We start from the raw sequence: 18,057 nt of genomic DNA on the forward strand, positions 1-18,057 counted from the left end.
AGTCGGTACTGGGCTATGGCTCCTCCTCGTCCTCCACCCTGGCTGCTGCCTCAGGGGCTGCCCTGCCACTTTGCCACCAGCTCACCTTTGGTGCTCTCTGGTGGCTGCCGTGGCTGGGGCTCCCCCTCAGTGTGGCACTGCGCAGCTGCTGCTGGCAGTGCCCCCCAGTGGGTGGTGGGATGTCAGGGGCGCCGGTGGGAAAGCAAGTGGAGCAGGAGCTCAGGTGGCGGTGGCCCTTGGCAAAAGACTGCCCCCCCTGGGCGTCAGTAAAATTTTCAAGCATTGACCAGTCCCCGGTGATAAAAAGGTTGGGGATCACTGCTTTATAGGATAGTCTTCTGGCTTGTTTCCAAAACAGCATTTACCTGGGCTCTCACAGTGCCAACTTAAGTTAAGGTGTATCCTTCTAAGTCTGTTGATATCAATGGGCTGAAAAGGGTATAACTTCTCAGCATCGCACTGCCAGGTTTCCATTGAACTAGGCATAGCCAACTCTTAATTAGACAATAATATATTCAACATGTCGGCAATAAGTGCTGTTCTTAATTTTTAGCAGGACTAAGCACACCTGATTGATTTCCAAATTGTATTTTCAGCATTGCTGTATAAAACTGCTTCTCCACTATACAAATATATATCTGCAGATACACATGTGCACCCCCCAAATATATTTATTATTATTATTAATATTAAAATTACTTCATGTATCAGATGGAATGAGTGCTGCACTACAGTCACTTAGATCCTTAAGATGTCATGGGACTCTTCATACAGAAAACTGAAAGCAGGCACTAAGCAGGCACTAAAGTTAGGTGCTCACTATTGGTGTTTATAAGCAAGTTGAGGAATTGTATTGTTTGTTTTACAAAGGGTGTAGATGAGGAAGAGGTAGTATGGCCCAGCAAAGAGGAAGGGGGGCTTGAAGTATGCTCTTGGTGGTCATGGAGCCAGAAGACAATTACCTTCCTCAGAAGCGGTAGCAGGGGCTCATGAGAATTGTAGTCCATAGATATCAGGAGAGCCACAGTGGCCACTCCTGAGCTAGATTCAACTTCTGTAGCTGTTCTACTGCAAACCAACATGGCTCCTTTGAAATGATTTTCCCTAGAAGCAATCTCTGTATATATCAGTATCTCAGCAAAATTTTTATTGTAACTCTGGTTGTGGGATTTGTGGGTTTTATTGTGATTTTACCAATTTTATACTTGTAAACCATCATGAGATGGCTGTTGTTGAGAGTGACTGTATAGAAATTGAAATAGAAACAAGCAAACAAATAAATAAATAATGATAATATGCTTCACTAGTTCACTTCTAATACCCTTTTCTTTTTCCTGCAGTCTTGGGCAGCCGGAGATATTGTTAGCTGTTTGATAGACTTGGATGAGGGAAACATTTCATTTTGCTTGTAAGCTTCCTTAAAGAACTCTCGTGTATGGTGTACTATGCTTTATGGTGTGTTGTTGTTGTTAGGTGCGAATTTGTGTCCGACCTATCACCACCCCATGGACAATGATCCTCCAGGCCTTCCTGTCCTCTACCATTCCCCAGAGTCCTTTTAAGCTCGCATCGACTGCTTCAGTGACTCCATCCAGCCACCTCATTCTCTGTTGTCTCCTTCGTCTTTTGCCCTCAATCGCTCCCAGCATTAGGCTCTTCTCCAAGGAGTCCTTCCATCTCATGAGGTGGCCAAAGTATTTGAGTTTCATCTTCAGGATCTGGACTTCTAAGGAGCAGTCAGGGCTGATCTCCTCTAGGACTGACTGGTTTATGGTGTACTGTAATCTAATAATGTGTTCCCAGTTGAGTGTATTCATTCATCTCCACCAAAGAGGAGAATCCTTGCCTTTGGGTTGTATCAAATACACAAATCTTTTGGAACTCACATTTTCTGAAAGGGATTTCTTTCTCTTCTTCAGGAATGGCGTGTCTCTGGGGATGGCTTTTGAGAACATCTCCCGGGGCTCTGGAATGGCCTACTTCCCGGCCATCAGCTTGTCGTTCAAGGAATCAGTTGCTTTTAACTTTGGTAGTCGCCCACTCCGATATCCTTTGTCATTGAGTGGGGGAAAATTGTTCCAAAAGTTATGTTGGAATCCCAAATAACCTGTTCTTTTCCTTTGTTGTGCCACTCTTATAATTTGTTGGCTCGCATTGACAGAAAATTCTATGTAAACTGTGCATGTTCAATATTGTCTTGGTTATCCATATGATGACCTTGTGATCTAGGTCTCATAACCATGTTTCAAGGTCACAACTTCTTTTGGATTGTCTCTCTACTGCTACGATACATTTTTTTCTGTATTATTTTGTGAGGTTAGATAACATTAGTTCTTTTCTGAATATTTTCTTTCCAGCTTGGATGAAGTTTATTTTTGTCAATATGTCAAGAAGCCTTGTAAATAAGAGATCTTAGTTACATTGTCACCTAACAGAAAACAGAAGACTCTTAGGTGAATTTCTTTACTATAATGCAGGTCCAAAAATACCAATCTTTTGTTAAATATAATTAAGGTGATGATTGGTCATTGAAAGAAGAACTCAGTCTTAATTCGGATATTAATGAGACCTCTTTCTTCAGTGACTAGTCAACTGCAAGTACACTTTTAGCACAGTCCTGCTTCAGCATGTTGTTCCAATACAATATTGTGCTTACACAGATGGCTTTTTAAGCATTCCCCAAGTTCCTGTACTGTATGAAATAACAGCAACAACTGTGGCATGTTTTTTGGAAACTTGAGGTGTTGAATGGAACTGGATGTTTGCAGAAGAGGATGGTTTGACTGTAGAGTCTTGAAGAGGTAAATTTGCCATTCTGAAAGCTGGAATTTTTCCTTAGCAATTTCATACATATCCAGTGGAGGGATATCGGCCCTTACAGGACAAACCCACTGCAGATCTGGTGAAAGCTCAGAAGCTGTTGGGATATCTGAAAAATGTTATTCATACTGGAATAGATGCTTTGGTAAGATCATACTTTCAATTGTATTTCACATGGATTTGCGGGTGGGCATCTTGTTCCCCACAGCTTTCTTTTCCCTTCCCTATGTTTAGCTTTCATTTGCTTCATGTATAACCCACATTTCTCCACAGTGGAGACCAGAGCAGCTTACATTATTCTCCTCTCCTTTTTTCCCGCACAACAATCTTGTGAGGTAGATTTGGCTTAAAGTACGTGACCAGTTCAAAATCACCTAACAAGATAGAAATTCAAACCTGGGTTTCCCAGACCCTCCTCTAAAGCTGTAGCTGCTATACTATACTGGCTTTTATAGGGTGGCTGCTGTTCAACAGTACGCATCAGTACGGTCAGGCCTAGTTGAGTCATGCATCAACTCACCCAGAGGTTTCTGCCAGGCCTAGGGTTGCCTCCCTCCAGGTGGGACTTGGAGATCTCCCATAACTAAACTTCAGATGACAGAGGTCTGTCCCCCTGAGAAAATGACTGCTTTGGAAGGTAGACTGTATGGCATTCAGCCGTCTGCAAAATCTCGGAATTTCCCTACCTGGAGCTGGCAGCCTTAGAACCTGTAGCTTTGTACATAGATTTTAGAGAAAATGCTTCTACTTTCAGTTCAGTTGGCTGGATTTAAGATTTGACTGACTTCATTGTTAGTATATAGATTAGATTAGATTGTTCTACCTAATTCTGAGGGATTGATTGCATTAGGAGGAATAACAGCTTTAGGAATGCTTCTCTTAATATGTAGATGGGATCAGAGACAAGGGTAGGCCCACATAGAGCGAGTTACAGAAATCTAATCTGGAGGTGATCGTTGCATGGATCACAGTGGCCAGGTGTTTGGGGGACAGATAGGGCGCTAGCAGCCGAGCTTGGTGAAGATGGAAAAATGCCTGGCCGGCTACTTTCCTGACCTGCGCCTCCATAGTCAGGGAGGCATCAATGGTCACACCCAAATTTCTGGCCTGGGACGCGATGGTAAGATGCGCCCCTGCCAGGGTGGGTAAGCGCGCTTCCTGTTCCCGCCCCCTACTTCCCAGCCAAAGGACCTCCGTCTTGGAGGGGTTGAGTTTGAGGCGACTCTGCTCAAACCATTCTGTCACCGCTTCCAAACATCTGGCAAATGGTTCCGGGGGAGAGTCCGGGTGGCCGTCCATGAGGAGATAGAGCTGGGTGTTGCCAGCGTACTGATGGCAACCCAACCCAAAACTCCGTACCAGCTGGGCCAGAGGGCGCATAAAGATGTTGAATAGTGTGGGGGATAGAACCGTGCCCTGTGGGACCCCACAAGGGAGTCCATAAGGGCGCGAGAGCTCATCCCCCACCGCAACCCTCTGGGTCCGGTTCTGGAGGAAGGAGCATATCCAGTGCACGGCTGTACCCCGTATCCCCGTACCGGTGAGGCGGTGGACCAATATCTCATGGTCCACGATGTTGAAAGCAGCCGACAGATCCAGAAGGACCAGCACGGCTGACCCGCCTCTATCCAGCTGGCGACGGAGATCATCCAGCAGGGGACCAACACCGTCTCCACCCCGTGACCATTGCAGAAGCCAGACTGATATGGATCGAGTGCCGAAGTTTCATCCAAGAAAGCTAGGAGCTGGTCCGCCGCGGCCCTCTCCACCACCTTGCCCAGGAACGCTAGGTGCGACACCGGGCGGTAGTTGGCAGGGTCCCGCAGGTCCGGCATTGGTTTTTTCAGGAGAGGGCGAACCACCACCTCCTTCAGCCGCTCGGGGAATTCCCCGGAACTCAGGGAAAGGTTGATAATATCCCTGAGTTGGCCTCCTATCCCCTCTCCGCTCCCCTTGAGAAGCCAAGAGGGACAGGGATCAAGGGGGCAGGTGGTCGCCCTGACCGACCCCAGCAACTTGTCCACTTCGGAAGAAGAGAGCCTGAAGCCATCAAACCTCGCTACCAAAGACGGCCAACAGGTCTACAGTTTGTTTACTGTATTAATTGTGACAGGAAGGTCATGGCGAAGTGACAAGACTTTATCCGCAAAAAAGCTCGCTAATGCCTCGCAGCCAAGTGCCAATTGACTAATATTTTGGCACCCCTGAAGGGCGGTGAGGGATCTAACTACCCTAAATAATTGGGCTGGGTGAGAGCTTGCGGACACGATTTCCGTGGTGAAGAACTCTCGCTTCGCCACTTTCACCGCCATCTCATACGCCCTCACAAGCGTGCAATAAGATGCTCTTGCAGCTTCGTCGCGAGTCTTCCGCCACACTTGCTTTAACACTGTTGGTGTTAAAGGTGCCACTGAACTCAAACTTTGTTCTGCTGCTTCAGACGAACATGGCTGCCCACCTGAATCCGCAATGTCATTGTATTCAGCATCCTGTCCCCCACCTCAGGTAGCAGCGAGTGAACTCGAATGGTCATGTCGCAGTTCTTTTGCTAGGTTTGTCTTGGGATTCCTGTGGTTGTCAGTGGCCATTCATTTCCAGAAAATAACAAATCTAGTTTAGAATGGAGAATGCAAATGGTCAATTGGCTTTCCTGTGGGAGTGTTACAGTGCAATTCTGTGCTGAGTTACTTCATTCTTAGCAAGTTGAAATCAATTGACTTAGATTGGAGTAACTCTGTGCCGCATTACACTCTTAGCGTCCTTTCTTCTGACACAGGATATATGGGTGAATTTGAGATTTGTCTTCGAACAAAATGAAAAATAATCAAGGTGATCACCTCACCTTCTTACAAAATTTCTGTTCTTATTTTATATTAACTTATAAAATAAAATCCCCATAAATAAAATTTGCTGCTAAAAATCCCATTATCCTGTGCTTGATATTTCAGGAAGGGAAGCTTGTGGAGAGGGACCCTGCCATGTGGCAACTTCATGGGGAACCCACAGTTCTGATCACCTTGGCGCACATTTTTAATCACTTTTCCCCCCTCATGGTGAGTTTTCTCATGTTTGCTTTACCCTTATGCTCTGCTGCTTTAACATCCCCCTGTAGTGATTAGTCTCAGGAAGGGATAAACATGCATTCATCAAGGAATCCACAGCCTTCATAAAGGCTGGGTCCATGCTAACCATTTTCTAAGACTAAGAGCAGCTAACTTCTTGATTTGGTCTCACCTTGTCCTATAAAGTTCCTGTACAGCTCATTTTTCACACACAAATAGTTAAAACTGAAGAAATTCAATGAAGCCAATGGACAGGAGATTCAGGGTGGATAAAAGGATGTACCTCTTTGCTCAGTGAGTGACTAAAATATGGAATATACTGCCTGATAATGTAGAGATGATCACAGATTTAGACAGCTTTGGAAAAGAATTAGACAGATTTATGGAGGACAGGTCTGCCAGTGGCTACTAGTCATGTTGACTAAAGGGAAACTCTATTCATGTGCAATAACCTTTTGCATACTAGCAGTAGGATAAGGTGACCAGATTGTGAGGGACCTATGGCAGGACACCGGGGGTGGGTGGGGGCGGCGGCGAGGGGGGGGCTCCTGCTCGGTGGTGGGGTGGGGGCAGTGGCTCCTGCTCAGGGGTGGCGGGGGTGCTCTCCTCCTGTCCCCTCCCCTCCCAGCTTGCTCACTTGCTGGCCAGCGGCTTTGGGGAAGGATGGGTGGAGGCCGCGCCAGGCCCAGCGCCAGACTGCCTCCTTGAAGCTGGGGGTGGGGCCAAGGCAGCTGCCCAGCCGCCCACCCTATCCGGGCTGCCCTGCAAAGCCGGGGGTGGGGCTGAGGCAGCTGCCTGGCCACCATCCCCATCTGGGCTGCCCTGCGAAGCCAGGGGTGGGGCTGAGGCAGCTGCCTGGCCTCCCTCCTCATCTGGACTGCCCTGCAAAGCCAGGGGCAAGGCCGAGGCAGCTGCCCACCCACCCAACCCAACCGGGCTGGCCCACTGCGTGGCTCCTCTGCCGCCACCACCTCCAGCTCAATAGGGCTGGCCACCTCGCCTCGCCCCATGCCTCTCCCCGCGCCACCTCACCTCGCGATGGGTTGGGCACCGTCACGGGACAATTTAAGCTACATGGCGGGACGTGGGGCGAGTGGCCTGGAGGCAGGGCAGTCCCATCAGAAGCGGGACGGATCGGCCCTTACACTAGGACATAACATTGGGGGAAACCTCAGCCTCTGAACCCTGTTGCTGGCCCTCTGCAGTAAGTGATTGTCCTCTGTGTCAGATAGGGTGCTGGATTAGATGGATCACTGGTATGGTCCTGCTCTTACCATGTTTTTATGTACAAAGAACATCAAAGGTATTTTTTGTGACTAAGTGCCCTGCAAACAAATACTCGTGTGTCTGTGCTCACAGGTGAGGAAGGTCTTCCACTGCTGCTTCATATGGCAGACTGCAGCCTATATGCTTTTGGTCTAACACCAGCTTGTGCATGGCTGCAAATCCCTCCCCACCAGTATATCTTACTTGCAAGAATGGATTGCAACCTGATCCCCCTTCCCTGACAGCAAGATCCCTCGGGAGAAATAGCTACTGCTTGCCATGAACAGCACTGAGCTTCAGCCCTTCATCTTGTGAGCAAAGCCAAGGGTGGGGAAGGGAGGACTGATCCTTATAGTGTCTGCCTGGACAGCCTAAGGAGCATTGCAGGAGGAGGATTGCCTCTTCATGGAGGTGTGTTTTCAGGAACAAACAGAACTGGCAGTGTAGCCTTAATGAGGGATACCATTAGGATTTGTGGCAGGTTACATCAGCAGTTCCAGGACATGTTCTAGGATAAACAACTGCTGCCGATACCCTCTAAAGTGACAGCATTGGCAGCACTGTTTTTGTACCATGAGTTTCCTTGGTACTGCTGTAACTTAGTGGCAAATGTATTGATTTTTTCGTCTGCAGTGCAAAGTTTACTTAGTAGAAGATGTGCTTATGAATTTCCTGCTTGGCATCCTAGAAGAGGGTGGATCTGTGGAAGCACACCCTCTTATTCAGCAGTTATTGGATCTCATGTGGCTTCTCATGGAGGTAAGAATCTCACTTCTTGTGGTATGCCTTCTATGTTTCCCCCTTTTTCCCTGAGAAGTAGTTGGCACCTATATCTTCAAGACAAAGTTTCTCTTCCTCCTCAGGATTATGAAGTACAAGAATGCCTCAAACAGCTGCTGATGTCCCTGCTCAGGGCTTACCGTTTCTCTCCTATAGTTCCCGACTTAAGCTTGCAGGTCAGTATCTACAAAATATATAAGGAGAGAGGCTGCTCTGTCTGGATGGCTATAGGCTTACAAATGTTGTAAGGAATTTTGGATATCCTGTCTTGACAGCTTTTGGTCACTGAGGTATTCAGCTTATCTTGATTGAGTTTTTCTTTTCCTATCTAGATTCACTACCTCCGTCTCACTATTGCTGTCCTGAAACATGAGAAATCCAGGAAGTACTTGCTTCAAAATGTCCTGTATCCTTCTAGTACTGCTGTTTTCACCTTCATCAAAATCTTTTGCTGAAGCAAAGTTACTGAGGCTGCCAACAGCTTCAGGTGTAAATGCTGCAGAATCATGATAGTATACCAAATATTGGCCACTTTGCTTTTATGAATATTCATTTCCTAGAGCCCTGATTGCTGCCATTTGTCAAGAGTGCTTTAAACTAATATTTGAAGGAATATCCTGTCTCCAGTTTGCAACTTCTAGGAATCATGTTTCTTCTCACTTGTACTTGACAATTGACTTTGAGTGCGCTCTTCCCCAAATTGGAGGGGAGGCTAAGGAGTAATTGGAAAAAGTTTAATCTCTATCATGGGACAGAGGAAAACCCACTTTTCTAATGTATTTTGAATGCCTTATTTGGTAGTCCCCTTAGATGAGCCTTTCTTAACTTTTTTTACCATTGAGAAACCCCTGAAACAACCTTTAGGCTTCAAGAAACTCCAGAAGTAGTGCAATCATGCAGAATATGGCTGGAAAACATAGCTCTGTATATATCCCCCTGGGCAAGCCAGCCAAGGCCTGGAGAGGCCATAGTGGGCCTTTTCTGGGTGGGTGGGGGAGTGCTGGCAGGAACTCCGTTCCTCCCACCCCTGCCCTGGGCAGCCCTACCCAGGTCTGGTGAGGCTTTGGCTGGGGCTGCTCGGGACAAAGGTGAGTGCTGGCGGGGGCTCCCTCTCCCCCCCCCACTGGGCCCGCAGTCCTAGGTTCTCCACCCTCCCTCCCAGGCCCCACTAGCTGGCTAGCTTACTGCGGGCTGGCACTTCTTCCACATTGAAGTTGGAGGGGGATGTAGCCAGGGGCGGGACATTCTACCTGATTGGTTGTTCATTAGACGGACGGCCAATCAGGAACAGCACAGCCAGGACATCCTACCTGATTGGCAGTTAGGTGACGTGTCCCAACTCCTCCCACCACCCCCTTACCGTTTTACTTATATGTTCAGATTTAATTTATATCCCGCTGCTCCTTAACCAGCTTGTGGCAGCTAACAGCAGAATCACACAATAACTGTTCAGCAAATTATTCAACAAATATTAAAAATTAATTAATTCCCACCGATTCAGGAAACCCTTCCAGGGTTGTCAAGAAACCCCGGTGCTTTCACGAAACCCTGGTTGAGAAAGCCTGCCCTAGGCACTGGCTGTTTTTACCACCACAAATGAGAGACTTATTCAGCTGGTCCCAGTCTCAAGTTGTTAGACCTTGGTGAAGAGTTCACCTTCCCAGCTTCATCCCACTTATTTCCTTTCACAAGATTTCACCACCAAGCTTATAATTACAGGAGTATCTATCTGGAGTTTGTTCAGATTCAGAATCCTCCTTTCAGCCACTGTGACATCAGGGAAGAAACTCTGGAAATGTTACTTTCTCAGGATAACTCCCTACTGGGCAAGCTCTTACTGCTTCTTACAGCTTTATAAAGCATGAACCAAGTTGTTGCAAGGACCAAATAACTCTAAATTAAGGAAAAAGAAATTTATCTCTTTAAGTATATCCTTGGTTACAACATTAAAAGGATACAATGGACCAGCAGAAAATTACTACAGCTGAGCAAAGAAAAAAATCAAATAGGCAGAAATGCAATCCTTATGTTTAAAACTTATCCTTATGATATTACAGAGACAGGCAGAAATATCTTATTGGTTCCAAGGTTGTTTTTTTTCAGGCTCTGTTATTTCTAGTTTTACTTTCCTTCTCTTAGTCAGCTTGTAAAATATTTTCAGACCATGTGTCTGTGTTTCTCCATTATCCCCAAGAAGTCTCTTCTTCATCTCTATTTTAATCAGTTCTTCCCCTACCTCCAGAAAGAATATCTGCCACCACTTCTTAAAGCAAGAGTTGATCTTTCCCAAGAGCCCCCTTCCAAATACTTTCCATTGGAAATTAACCATATAGAGAATTAAAAATTCTAGATATTTCTGGTAAATAAAGAATTACCTATAAGAGCAGTTTAAGGTTAATCCCTGAGTATTAACAACACAAAGCAAAGTGAAAACTTCTTGCACACATAATGGAGTCAAAAGTGACTTCATCACTTCCTGAATACACATACATACAGTTTGCTGTAGTTGTCAGGAAGTATAGCAATCTCTATGTGCTTGCTCTCTCCTCTTGCCCTTATGTCCCTGAAGTGATTGGTAATGTAAAACACGATGCTCTTTTAAGTTTGAAATGGCTCAAAGGATTTTGAATCAATGTCTGCTATAATCACCTATTGAACTGATTAATCATTTCCAAAGAACAGAACAGAAATTCAAATAAGTGCTATTTTTTGAGTGGCCAGACTATCTCAAAGTAAAGTGAAGTGAGCATTCAAATTACCCAGAACACTTTATCTGGCAGGATTTTGGTATAAAATAGTGTGTGTGTTTCTGGAAAAAATATTTCAAGACATGGTAGAAAAGTGCTTTATCTATAATTTGTAATCCTAAAATACAGCACAGTAGCTATTACATATTTAATTAAGTAGTGTGGGATTCAAAACAATGGACCAGCTGAAAGTTACTACAGCTGAACAAAGAAAAAATCAAATAGGCAGAAATGCAATCCTTCATAGGTTTAAAACTTATCCCTATGATATTAGACCCAGAAAGTGAACTAGAGGCCCCTTGGCCGTCTTTGGAGAAAACACTGAGTAACTTCAGACGACTTGCGCTGACCAAAGTGGAAAACATCAGCGAGGCCAGTCGCATGTTCGCTAGACCTCTGTCCATCGTGGCTCCTAAAAACATCTGATACAAGGGGCCCCACGGGAGATAATCAGCCTCTCTCACAACGGGAGAATTCCCAGAGGGACTGAAAGAGGCAGCGGTACGCCCGCTACTGAAAAAAAAATCTTTAGACCCACAAGAGCCTGATAATTACTAACCCGCCTTGCACTTAGCGTTTCTGGGAAAGATGGTAGAAAGGGCTGTCACAAATCAATTAACGACATTCCTGGAATAAGCTTCAGTCCTAGACCCATCTCAGTCAGGTTTCCGGCCTGGGCATGGGGTAGAGACAGGGCTAGTCGCCTTGACGGACGACTTCCGTTGCCAGTTGGATCAAGGCGGGTCAGTGCTGCTGATATTGCCAGACCTTTCAGCAGCATTCAGTACAGTCAACCATGAGCTCTTAGCTTGCTGCCTTGCCAACGTGGGAATATGAGGGACAGCTCTTTAGTGGCTGATCTCCTTCCTTTGGGGTCGTGGACAGAGGGTTGCAATAGGAGAGAGAACATCAAACCGCCAACAGCTTACTTGTGGAGTTCCACAGGGAATGGTCCTCTCTCCTATTTTATTCAACATCTTCATGCACCCTCTTGCACAACTGGTATGGAAGCCCGGGCTGGGTTGTCACCAATATGCAGATGGCACCCAGCTCTTCCTCCTGATGGATGGCCACCCTGACTCTCACCCCAGAAACATTAGCCAGCTGCCTTGAAGCAGTTACGAGATGGATCAAGCAGAGTCGTCTGAAGCTCAATCCTTCAAAGACGGAGGTCCTGTGGCTGGGTAGGAAGGGCCCATGTGAGGAAGCTCGCCTACCCACCCTAAATGGTGTGCAGCTCTCAATGGCTCACTCCGCCAGGAACCTGGCCGTGATTCTGGATGCTTCCCTCATAATGGAAGTCCAGGTCACAAAAGAAGCTTTGCTGGCATTCTATCAACTCTGCCAAGCCAAACTACTAGCACCGTACTTGGACCCAGAGCACCTAACCGCAGTGCTCCATGTGATGGTCACCTCTTGACTGGACTTCCGTAATTCGGAAACTACAGCTGGTTCAAAACGCAGCGGCCAGGGTCCTCACAGCAACACCATGGAGGTCCCACATTCATCCCATTCTCCATCAACTACAGTAGTTGCCAGTTGAATTCCGGATCAGACTAAAGGTTCTGGTACTAAGGCCATACATGGTCAGGGCCCAGTACTTGAGTGACCGCTTCCCTGCCTATACCCCTCAAAGGGCTTTACACTCCACCAGCACCAACCGGCTAATGATCCCTTAACCGGAGCCAGAACCTTCTCTGTCCTGGCCCCCACCTGGTGGAATGAACTCCCGGAGGAAATCAGGGCCCTGACGGAGCTAAAACAGTTCCGCAGAGCCTGCAAAAGGGAGCTCTTCCACCAGGCATTTCATTGAGACCGAGCAGTACCCCCAACATCTACAGGGCCCCTGTTCACTCCCTCCCAGAAATCCACTCATGCGTTCTGCCCCTGGACATGTTTGCACTATTACAGTCCATTACTTCAGTTATAGTTAATAATGTTGATTATTATTATTGCTGTTGTAGTTATTTACATGTTTAAAAAAAAACTAAGTTCCATGTATCGATTTTTACGTTCCATGTAAACCACCCTGAGTCTCAGGGGAGGGCAGCATATAAATAAACAAACAAACAAATTTCAAAAAGCAGCAAAGGCTGTTGGAAAAGAGAGAAGGGGAAAATGGTCTCTGACTTTGTGAATTTTATATTTAGAAGGTTATTAGAAATCTCTCTAGTATTAATTGGAATACAAGGGAGTGTTGGAAAGCAAAGAGCAAAAGAAAAAAATAGAGATTAATAAAGCTGGAGATTAATTGCAGATGATGCTCCCGGTAAAGAGTCAGCAGAAACCAGACTTGCTGGTTGGAGAGCATGTAACCCTATAGTCCCAATTCTTCCGCTGAAGAATCCCATTCTTTCAGTTTTTTAAAAAAATACATATAATCTGTATTGGTGCATATGGGAAACCCCTCAAAATAACAGTAGTATGGAAGAAGAATAAGAATTGGTTTTTATACCCTGCTTTTCATTACCTGAAGGAGTCTTAAAGTGGCTTACATTTGCCTTGCCTTCCTGTCCACAACAGACAACCCTGTGAGGTAGGTGAGGCTGTGAAAGCTCATCAATTAGGAACTATTGATACTTACCAGTATCTTGGCTGAATCACTTAGGGTCATCAAAGTGCAGATTATACAATAGCAGAAATGCTATTTGAAACAATCTGCTTTTGAAGCCTGTGTGTATGGCCTGTACTTTACTAGAGTTATATGTCTCATGAAGGGTGGATGCAGAGAGGTGAATGTTTCAGTATTCCTTTGCATACTGTTGGAGGAACTTGCACAGTTGTTCACCTCTTTTATTTCCACAAGACATCCTGCTTGTCATGTGTTTAGTTCTTCCGAGTACTATATGGATTCAAGACCTGATCTTTGAGAAAACAAAAATGGCATGGTCACGTGTGTGGAGAGTCATTCTTAACACACTGCAGGGCTGCTCTTTGTGGCTCCAGTACTACAGGTGCATCTGTTTGAGCTGCCACACAACTCCCTTAACTCATTACAGATTTGATGTGCTACACTCAGTTGTGTTTTTCTACATCAAGAGTCCCTTGCGGGTGGAAGAAGCTGGCTTGCAAGAGCTCATTCCCACCACTTGGTGGCCAAACCGTTTCAACAAGGAGGTGAGAAATATCTGCTGGTGATGGATTTGGCTGGCTTAAATCTTGTGCTGGTTGTCTTGCTCAATTCTATTCTTCATGCCATGTATTTTTATCAATGTAAAAATGTTCAGCTAGTGTTAATGACTTTTCCCTTAAATGGGAAGGGGCATCACTCAGTGGTAGAGTTCCTGCATGGCATGCAGAAGGTTCTATCCCCAGCATCTTTAGTTAAAAGAATCAGGTGATAGGTGATGTGAAAGGTATGTGTCCGACTGGCCCTGGGGAGCCACTGCCAGTTAGAGCAGACAATACTCACTTTGTTAGATAAACACACTTATACTGAATCAGATCATTGGTTCATTAAAGTTAGTGTTGGTCTTAGACTGACAGTAGCTGTCCAGAAGCTCAAATGGAGGACATTCACATCATCTACAACCTGATCCTTTCTAACAGGAGGTGCCAGAGAAGGAACCTGAGACCTGTATGCTGAGTAGGTACACTACCACTGAGCCATAGCCCCATGCCTGGTCAAGGGCCTGATTTAATATAGGCCCCCTTCATGTATTCAACTGTGTTAATGTCTTTTGAATAAAGGGCAAAGAAAGTAAAGAGATTAAAGATGAGACTGCTGAGGAGAGGCTGAGACGACGAGCTTATGAGAGAGGTTGCCAGCGGCTCAAGAAGCGTATTGAAGGTACGATGGTGGAGATGCCCTTGAAAAGCTCGTGGGCATTACAGAGAATAGTGTGAAGCTGTACTGAGCAATGATTGGCTTCCACGGTTTGGTACTCTCCACACAACTGAAGAAAAAGTGTGAGCTGCTAGCTGGGTAGTGGTATGCTACAAATGCTCTTTACATTCCGCACCACAATACTGTCCAACTCAATCCTTCCCCTTGCTTGTAGCCATGAACGTCCTTTTGAGATTGTTTGAAGCTTCTGTGATTTTGAAGGCTGTTCTAAGATAACTGCAGGGATGGAGTAGTTCATCAAATAGAGGCATGTAGTAATGTGGGAGGGTTGGTTTCTTAAGTGCAGAGCTATAATATGGTCACTGACAGTTTCTCCATAGGGATGTGCTTGTAGGTGCTTTGACAGATATTGTTTAATCTGTTCTCAGTGGTGGAGGAACTCCAAGTACAGATACTGAAGTTGCTGTTAAACAATAAGGACCGAGGCGGGGTAAGTAGAATTGAAATTCTTTGCCGAGAATACATTCAAAAACTCTGAACAGCAGCTTGCTTTGTGACCTTGGCGAACACAGTATTTCCTCATACGGGTTGCATTTATATATCATCTTGAGTCCAAGCCACATACAGTATAATTCTGTAATACTGAGTACATTGCTGATAGCTTCATATTTAATATAGTGAAGAGGCCCAAAGAACTCTGCAAACTTTATGTTTGCTATACCAAACTTTATGGTTATTGAATTTTCCCAGCTGAACTGTATAGTATACAGCACAATCTGATATGCTGCTTTTAATTTTGATGGACCATCTAACTAGCTCTTTAGACATACTGAGCTAAGCTGTAGACAATGCTTGAGGCTTGTTGTTTGCCAACCCTCCCCACTGGGACCCCATTGCATCCTGGATAATAAAGTGTATACACAGAATGCAGCTGATGATTCCTATCAATGTTTCTTAAATTGGTCATGATAGCATCTCAAAAGTTGATAACATTAGGCTATAAAGAGAATTTCTGAGAATGTTGTTAGATGGCACTTTGAATGAAAACAGGGTTAAATGGTTCAATTAAATTTGCCTTGAGCTTATTAAATTAGCAGCAGTAGGTAACTGTCACTGGGGAAGGCACTGGCAAACCACCCCGTATTGAGTCTGCCATGAAAACGCTGGAGGGCGTCACCCCAAGGGTCAGACATGACTCGGTGCTTGCACAGGGGATACCTTTACCTTTACCTTTAGGTAACTGTCTTGGTTATGCACAGTTAAGTAATAACTTGTTGTACAACACCCAAAAGACCAAGTGATGGTAGCTAGCAAGGAAGAAGAGTTGTTTTTATACTGCACTTTTCACTACCTGAAGCAATCTCAAAGTAGCTTACAATCGCCTTGCCTTCCTCTACCCACAACAGGCACCCTGTGAAGTAAGTGGGGCTGAGAGAGCTCTGACAGGACTGCTCTGTGAGATAAGGTCTCTCAGAACTGTGACTAGCCCAAGGTCACCTAGCTGGCTGTGTGTGAAGGAGTAAATCAAACCCAGCATTAATCTAGGGTTTTACTTTCATGGTGCAAATAGTCAACACAAAGGCGGTTTGCCAGGACTGATCAATACATGCATGTACAATGTGTTACATCAGAGGTCTCCAACCCCCGGTCCACAGCCCAGTATCGGGCTGCGAAAGCCTCGGTGCTGGGCTACCAGCAACTGTACCTGCCTCCCCCCCACCCCCCGCTGCGAGAAGCTTGCCAGGCCCTGAGTGAAGCAGCCGCCAAAGCGGCTGCTTCACTCACAGCCCGGCTAGCTTCTTGCTGTGAGAGTGGGGGGAAGAGGCAGGCGCGGCTTCCGGCATGCCAGCGGACGCTAACGTGCACGTGCGGAGCTGCTGCGCATGTGCGTTAGCGCCCCTGCTGGCAAAAACGCGCACGTGCTGCTATTCTGCGCATGCGTGTTAGCGCCACCTGCTGGCGAAAACGCGCATGCGCGCGGCCGGGCTGACAGCTTTCCCTCAACCCCGGAGGCGGTCCTCAACCAGAAAAAGTTTGGGGACCGCTATGTTACATTATCTTGTCAGTAGATGATTTGCAGACTTACAGTATGAACTGCATCTGCGTTTGAGGTTATGTTGAGTAATTTACGAGATGTGTCTCTGAGACTTGATCTGTGATAGCTTCTTACACATGTGAATGGAGCAGCAGGAGGTTGGGATTAGAACATGATCAGTATGATTGGCCACCTACACCCTTCAGTTCTCCTGCGGCTTACGCTCATCAGTCCCCCCCCCCCCCCATTGTTTTGGGTTCTTTCATTTTTAGACCATGATTGTGTTGGGTTTATTGCAGCTTTGAAAGCTGCTTTGCATACATATTGGGCATAATTGACCTAAAACTGGATAAACTGCAGGCACAGCATATTTTTACTTAAACTGTAATCGTATAGATGTTTTGGTTTGTTTATTTGCTTTCTTTCCTGTCAATTTATTTATTTATATTATGTGTAGTCCCTTTTCTCATTAGGCTCAAGATGAATTACACAGTGCAAGTCAATATAGTCAACTGAATGGGGCATCAATAAACAGTGCAATAGGATTTGGAGTGCCAGATCTGAAAAGTATGGCCCAATGAGCATTTGTGGCCACTTGCCAAAAAACAAACAAGAATAACAAACATCTGTAAAAGTAAATTAAAAAAGAATATTTCAAATCTTCCAACTTATCAGTAACAGTTCTTTTAAGAGGCTAAAAGTAGCAACTGTTAACATTCCTCTGACAGTGAAAAACCAAGAAGAAATAAAAATGCATGCGTACTTTTCTTTAGCTGACTCTCTGTGGATTTCACAATGAATGAACCAGCGATCTAAATTCAGGTGAAATCCAGAAATGTGCTTTGAATGGTCTTTCATCTTGTTAGAACTTAGGTTACTTTAAACTCCGGTTGTGCACACTCTCTTTCAGGGGGGAGCTTCTAGATACATCTTCCTCAATAAATTCCGCAAATTTCTGCAAGAAAATGCTAGTAATCGAGGGGTAAGTAGCATATCAAATTCAGCAATCCATCCATGAAATATGCTGATAGATGTAGATCTTTCCCTCTCACCAGTGTTCTAGCTTCAGGAAAATTTAGTCTTTGATTCTAGTATGTATTGAAAGAAAGGATGAAATTGCTTGTCCCACCTCCTCATTCAGCTTCAGTTTTGCCCCCTCCCCTGTGCAGCTTCCCAAACTGCATTACTGTTTGACAACATAGGTTCTGACATTCAATTACACTGGCACAGAAAGGCCTGCTAAGGCTAGGGAGTAGGGATAAAGTTTGTGTCCTTGCACCTGCTGATAAGAGGGTCCAACTTGGTATTGTTACTGCACTTTTAGCATACTGTTGCACTCCTCCTCTTGTTTCATACATTTTCCCGGTCATGTTCTTACAAAGGATTTACTTGTTCCTGATTTCATGTGTTTTTGAAGATGTCTGGAAGTTTAAAAAAAGAAATACTATTGTTATTATACTCAAGCATTAGACTTCAGGCTAGTATCACATTTTCTTGGTTATGGAGTCACCTAGGGCTACAGCTATGATGAACTGTCAAGTTAGGTGCCATGTCAAGGGC

The 18,057-nt window shown here is 45.4% G+C and overlaps 1 protein-coding gene across 4 annotated transcripts in view; it reads left to right on the top strand.

Annotated features, from left to right (window-relative positions):
* RNF123 (ring finger protein 123) overlaps positions 1–18,057 on the top strand; it is a 160,240-nt gene that overhangs the window by 32,446 nt on the left and 109,737 nt on the right. For all 4 annotated transcript variants that reach the window (XM_077326087.1, XM_077326088.1, XM_077326085.1 and 1 more), the window contains exons 9-19: positions 1,341–1,408; positions 1,920–2,045; positions 2,851–2,965; positions 5,769–5,873; positions 7,782–7,907; positions 8,012–8,104; positions 8,261–8,334; positions 13,675–13,792; positions 14,366–14,465; positions 14,891–14,952; positions 17,408–17,479. In XM_077326087.1, coding sequence (XP_077182202.1) covers positions 1,341–1,408; positions 1,920–2,045; positions 2,851–2,965; positions 5,769–5,873; positions 7,782–7,907; positions 8,012–8,104; positions 8,261–8,334; positions 13,675–13,792; positions 14,366–14,465; positions 14,891–14,952; positions 17,408–17,479 — 1,059 coding nt within the window. The remainder of the gene's footprint in view (positions 1–1,340; positions 1,409–1,919; positions 2,046–2,850; positions 2,966–5,768; positions 5,874–7,781; positions 7,908–8,011; positions 8,105–8,260; positions 8,335–13,674; positions 13,793–14,365; positions 14,466–14,890; positions 14,953–17,407; positions 17,480–18,057) is intronic.

This window comes from Paroedura picta, chromosome 3, assembly GCF_049243985.1.
Source record: "Paroedura picta isolate Pp20150507F chromosome 3, Ppicta_v3.0, whole genome shotgun sequence".
Classification (NCBI taxonomy): Eukaryota; Metazoa; Chordata; class Lepidosauria; order Squamata; family Gekkonidae; genus Paroedura; species Paroedura picta.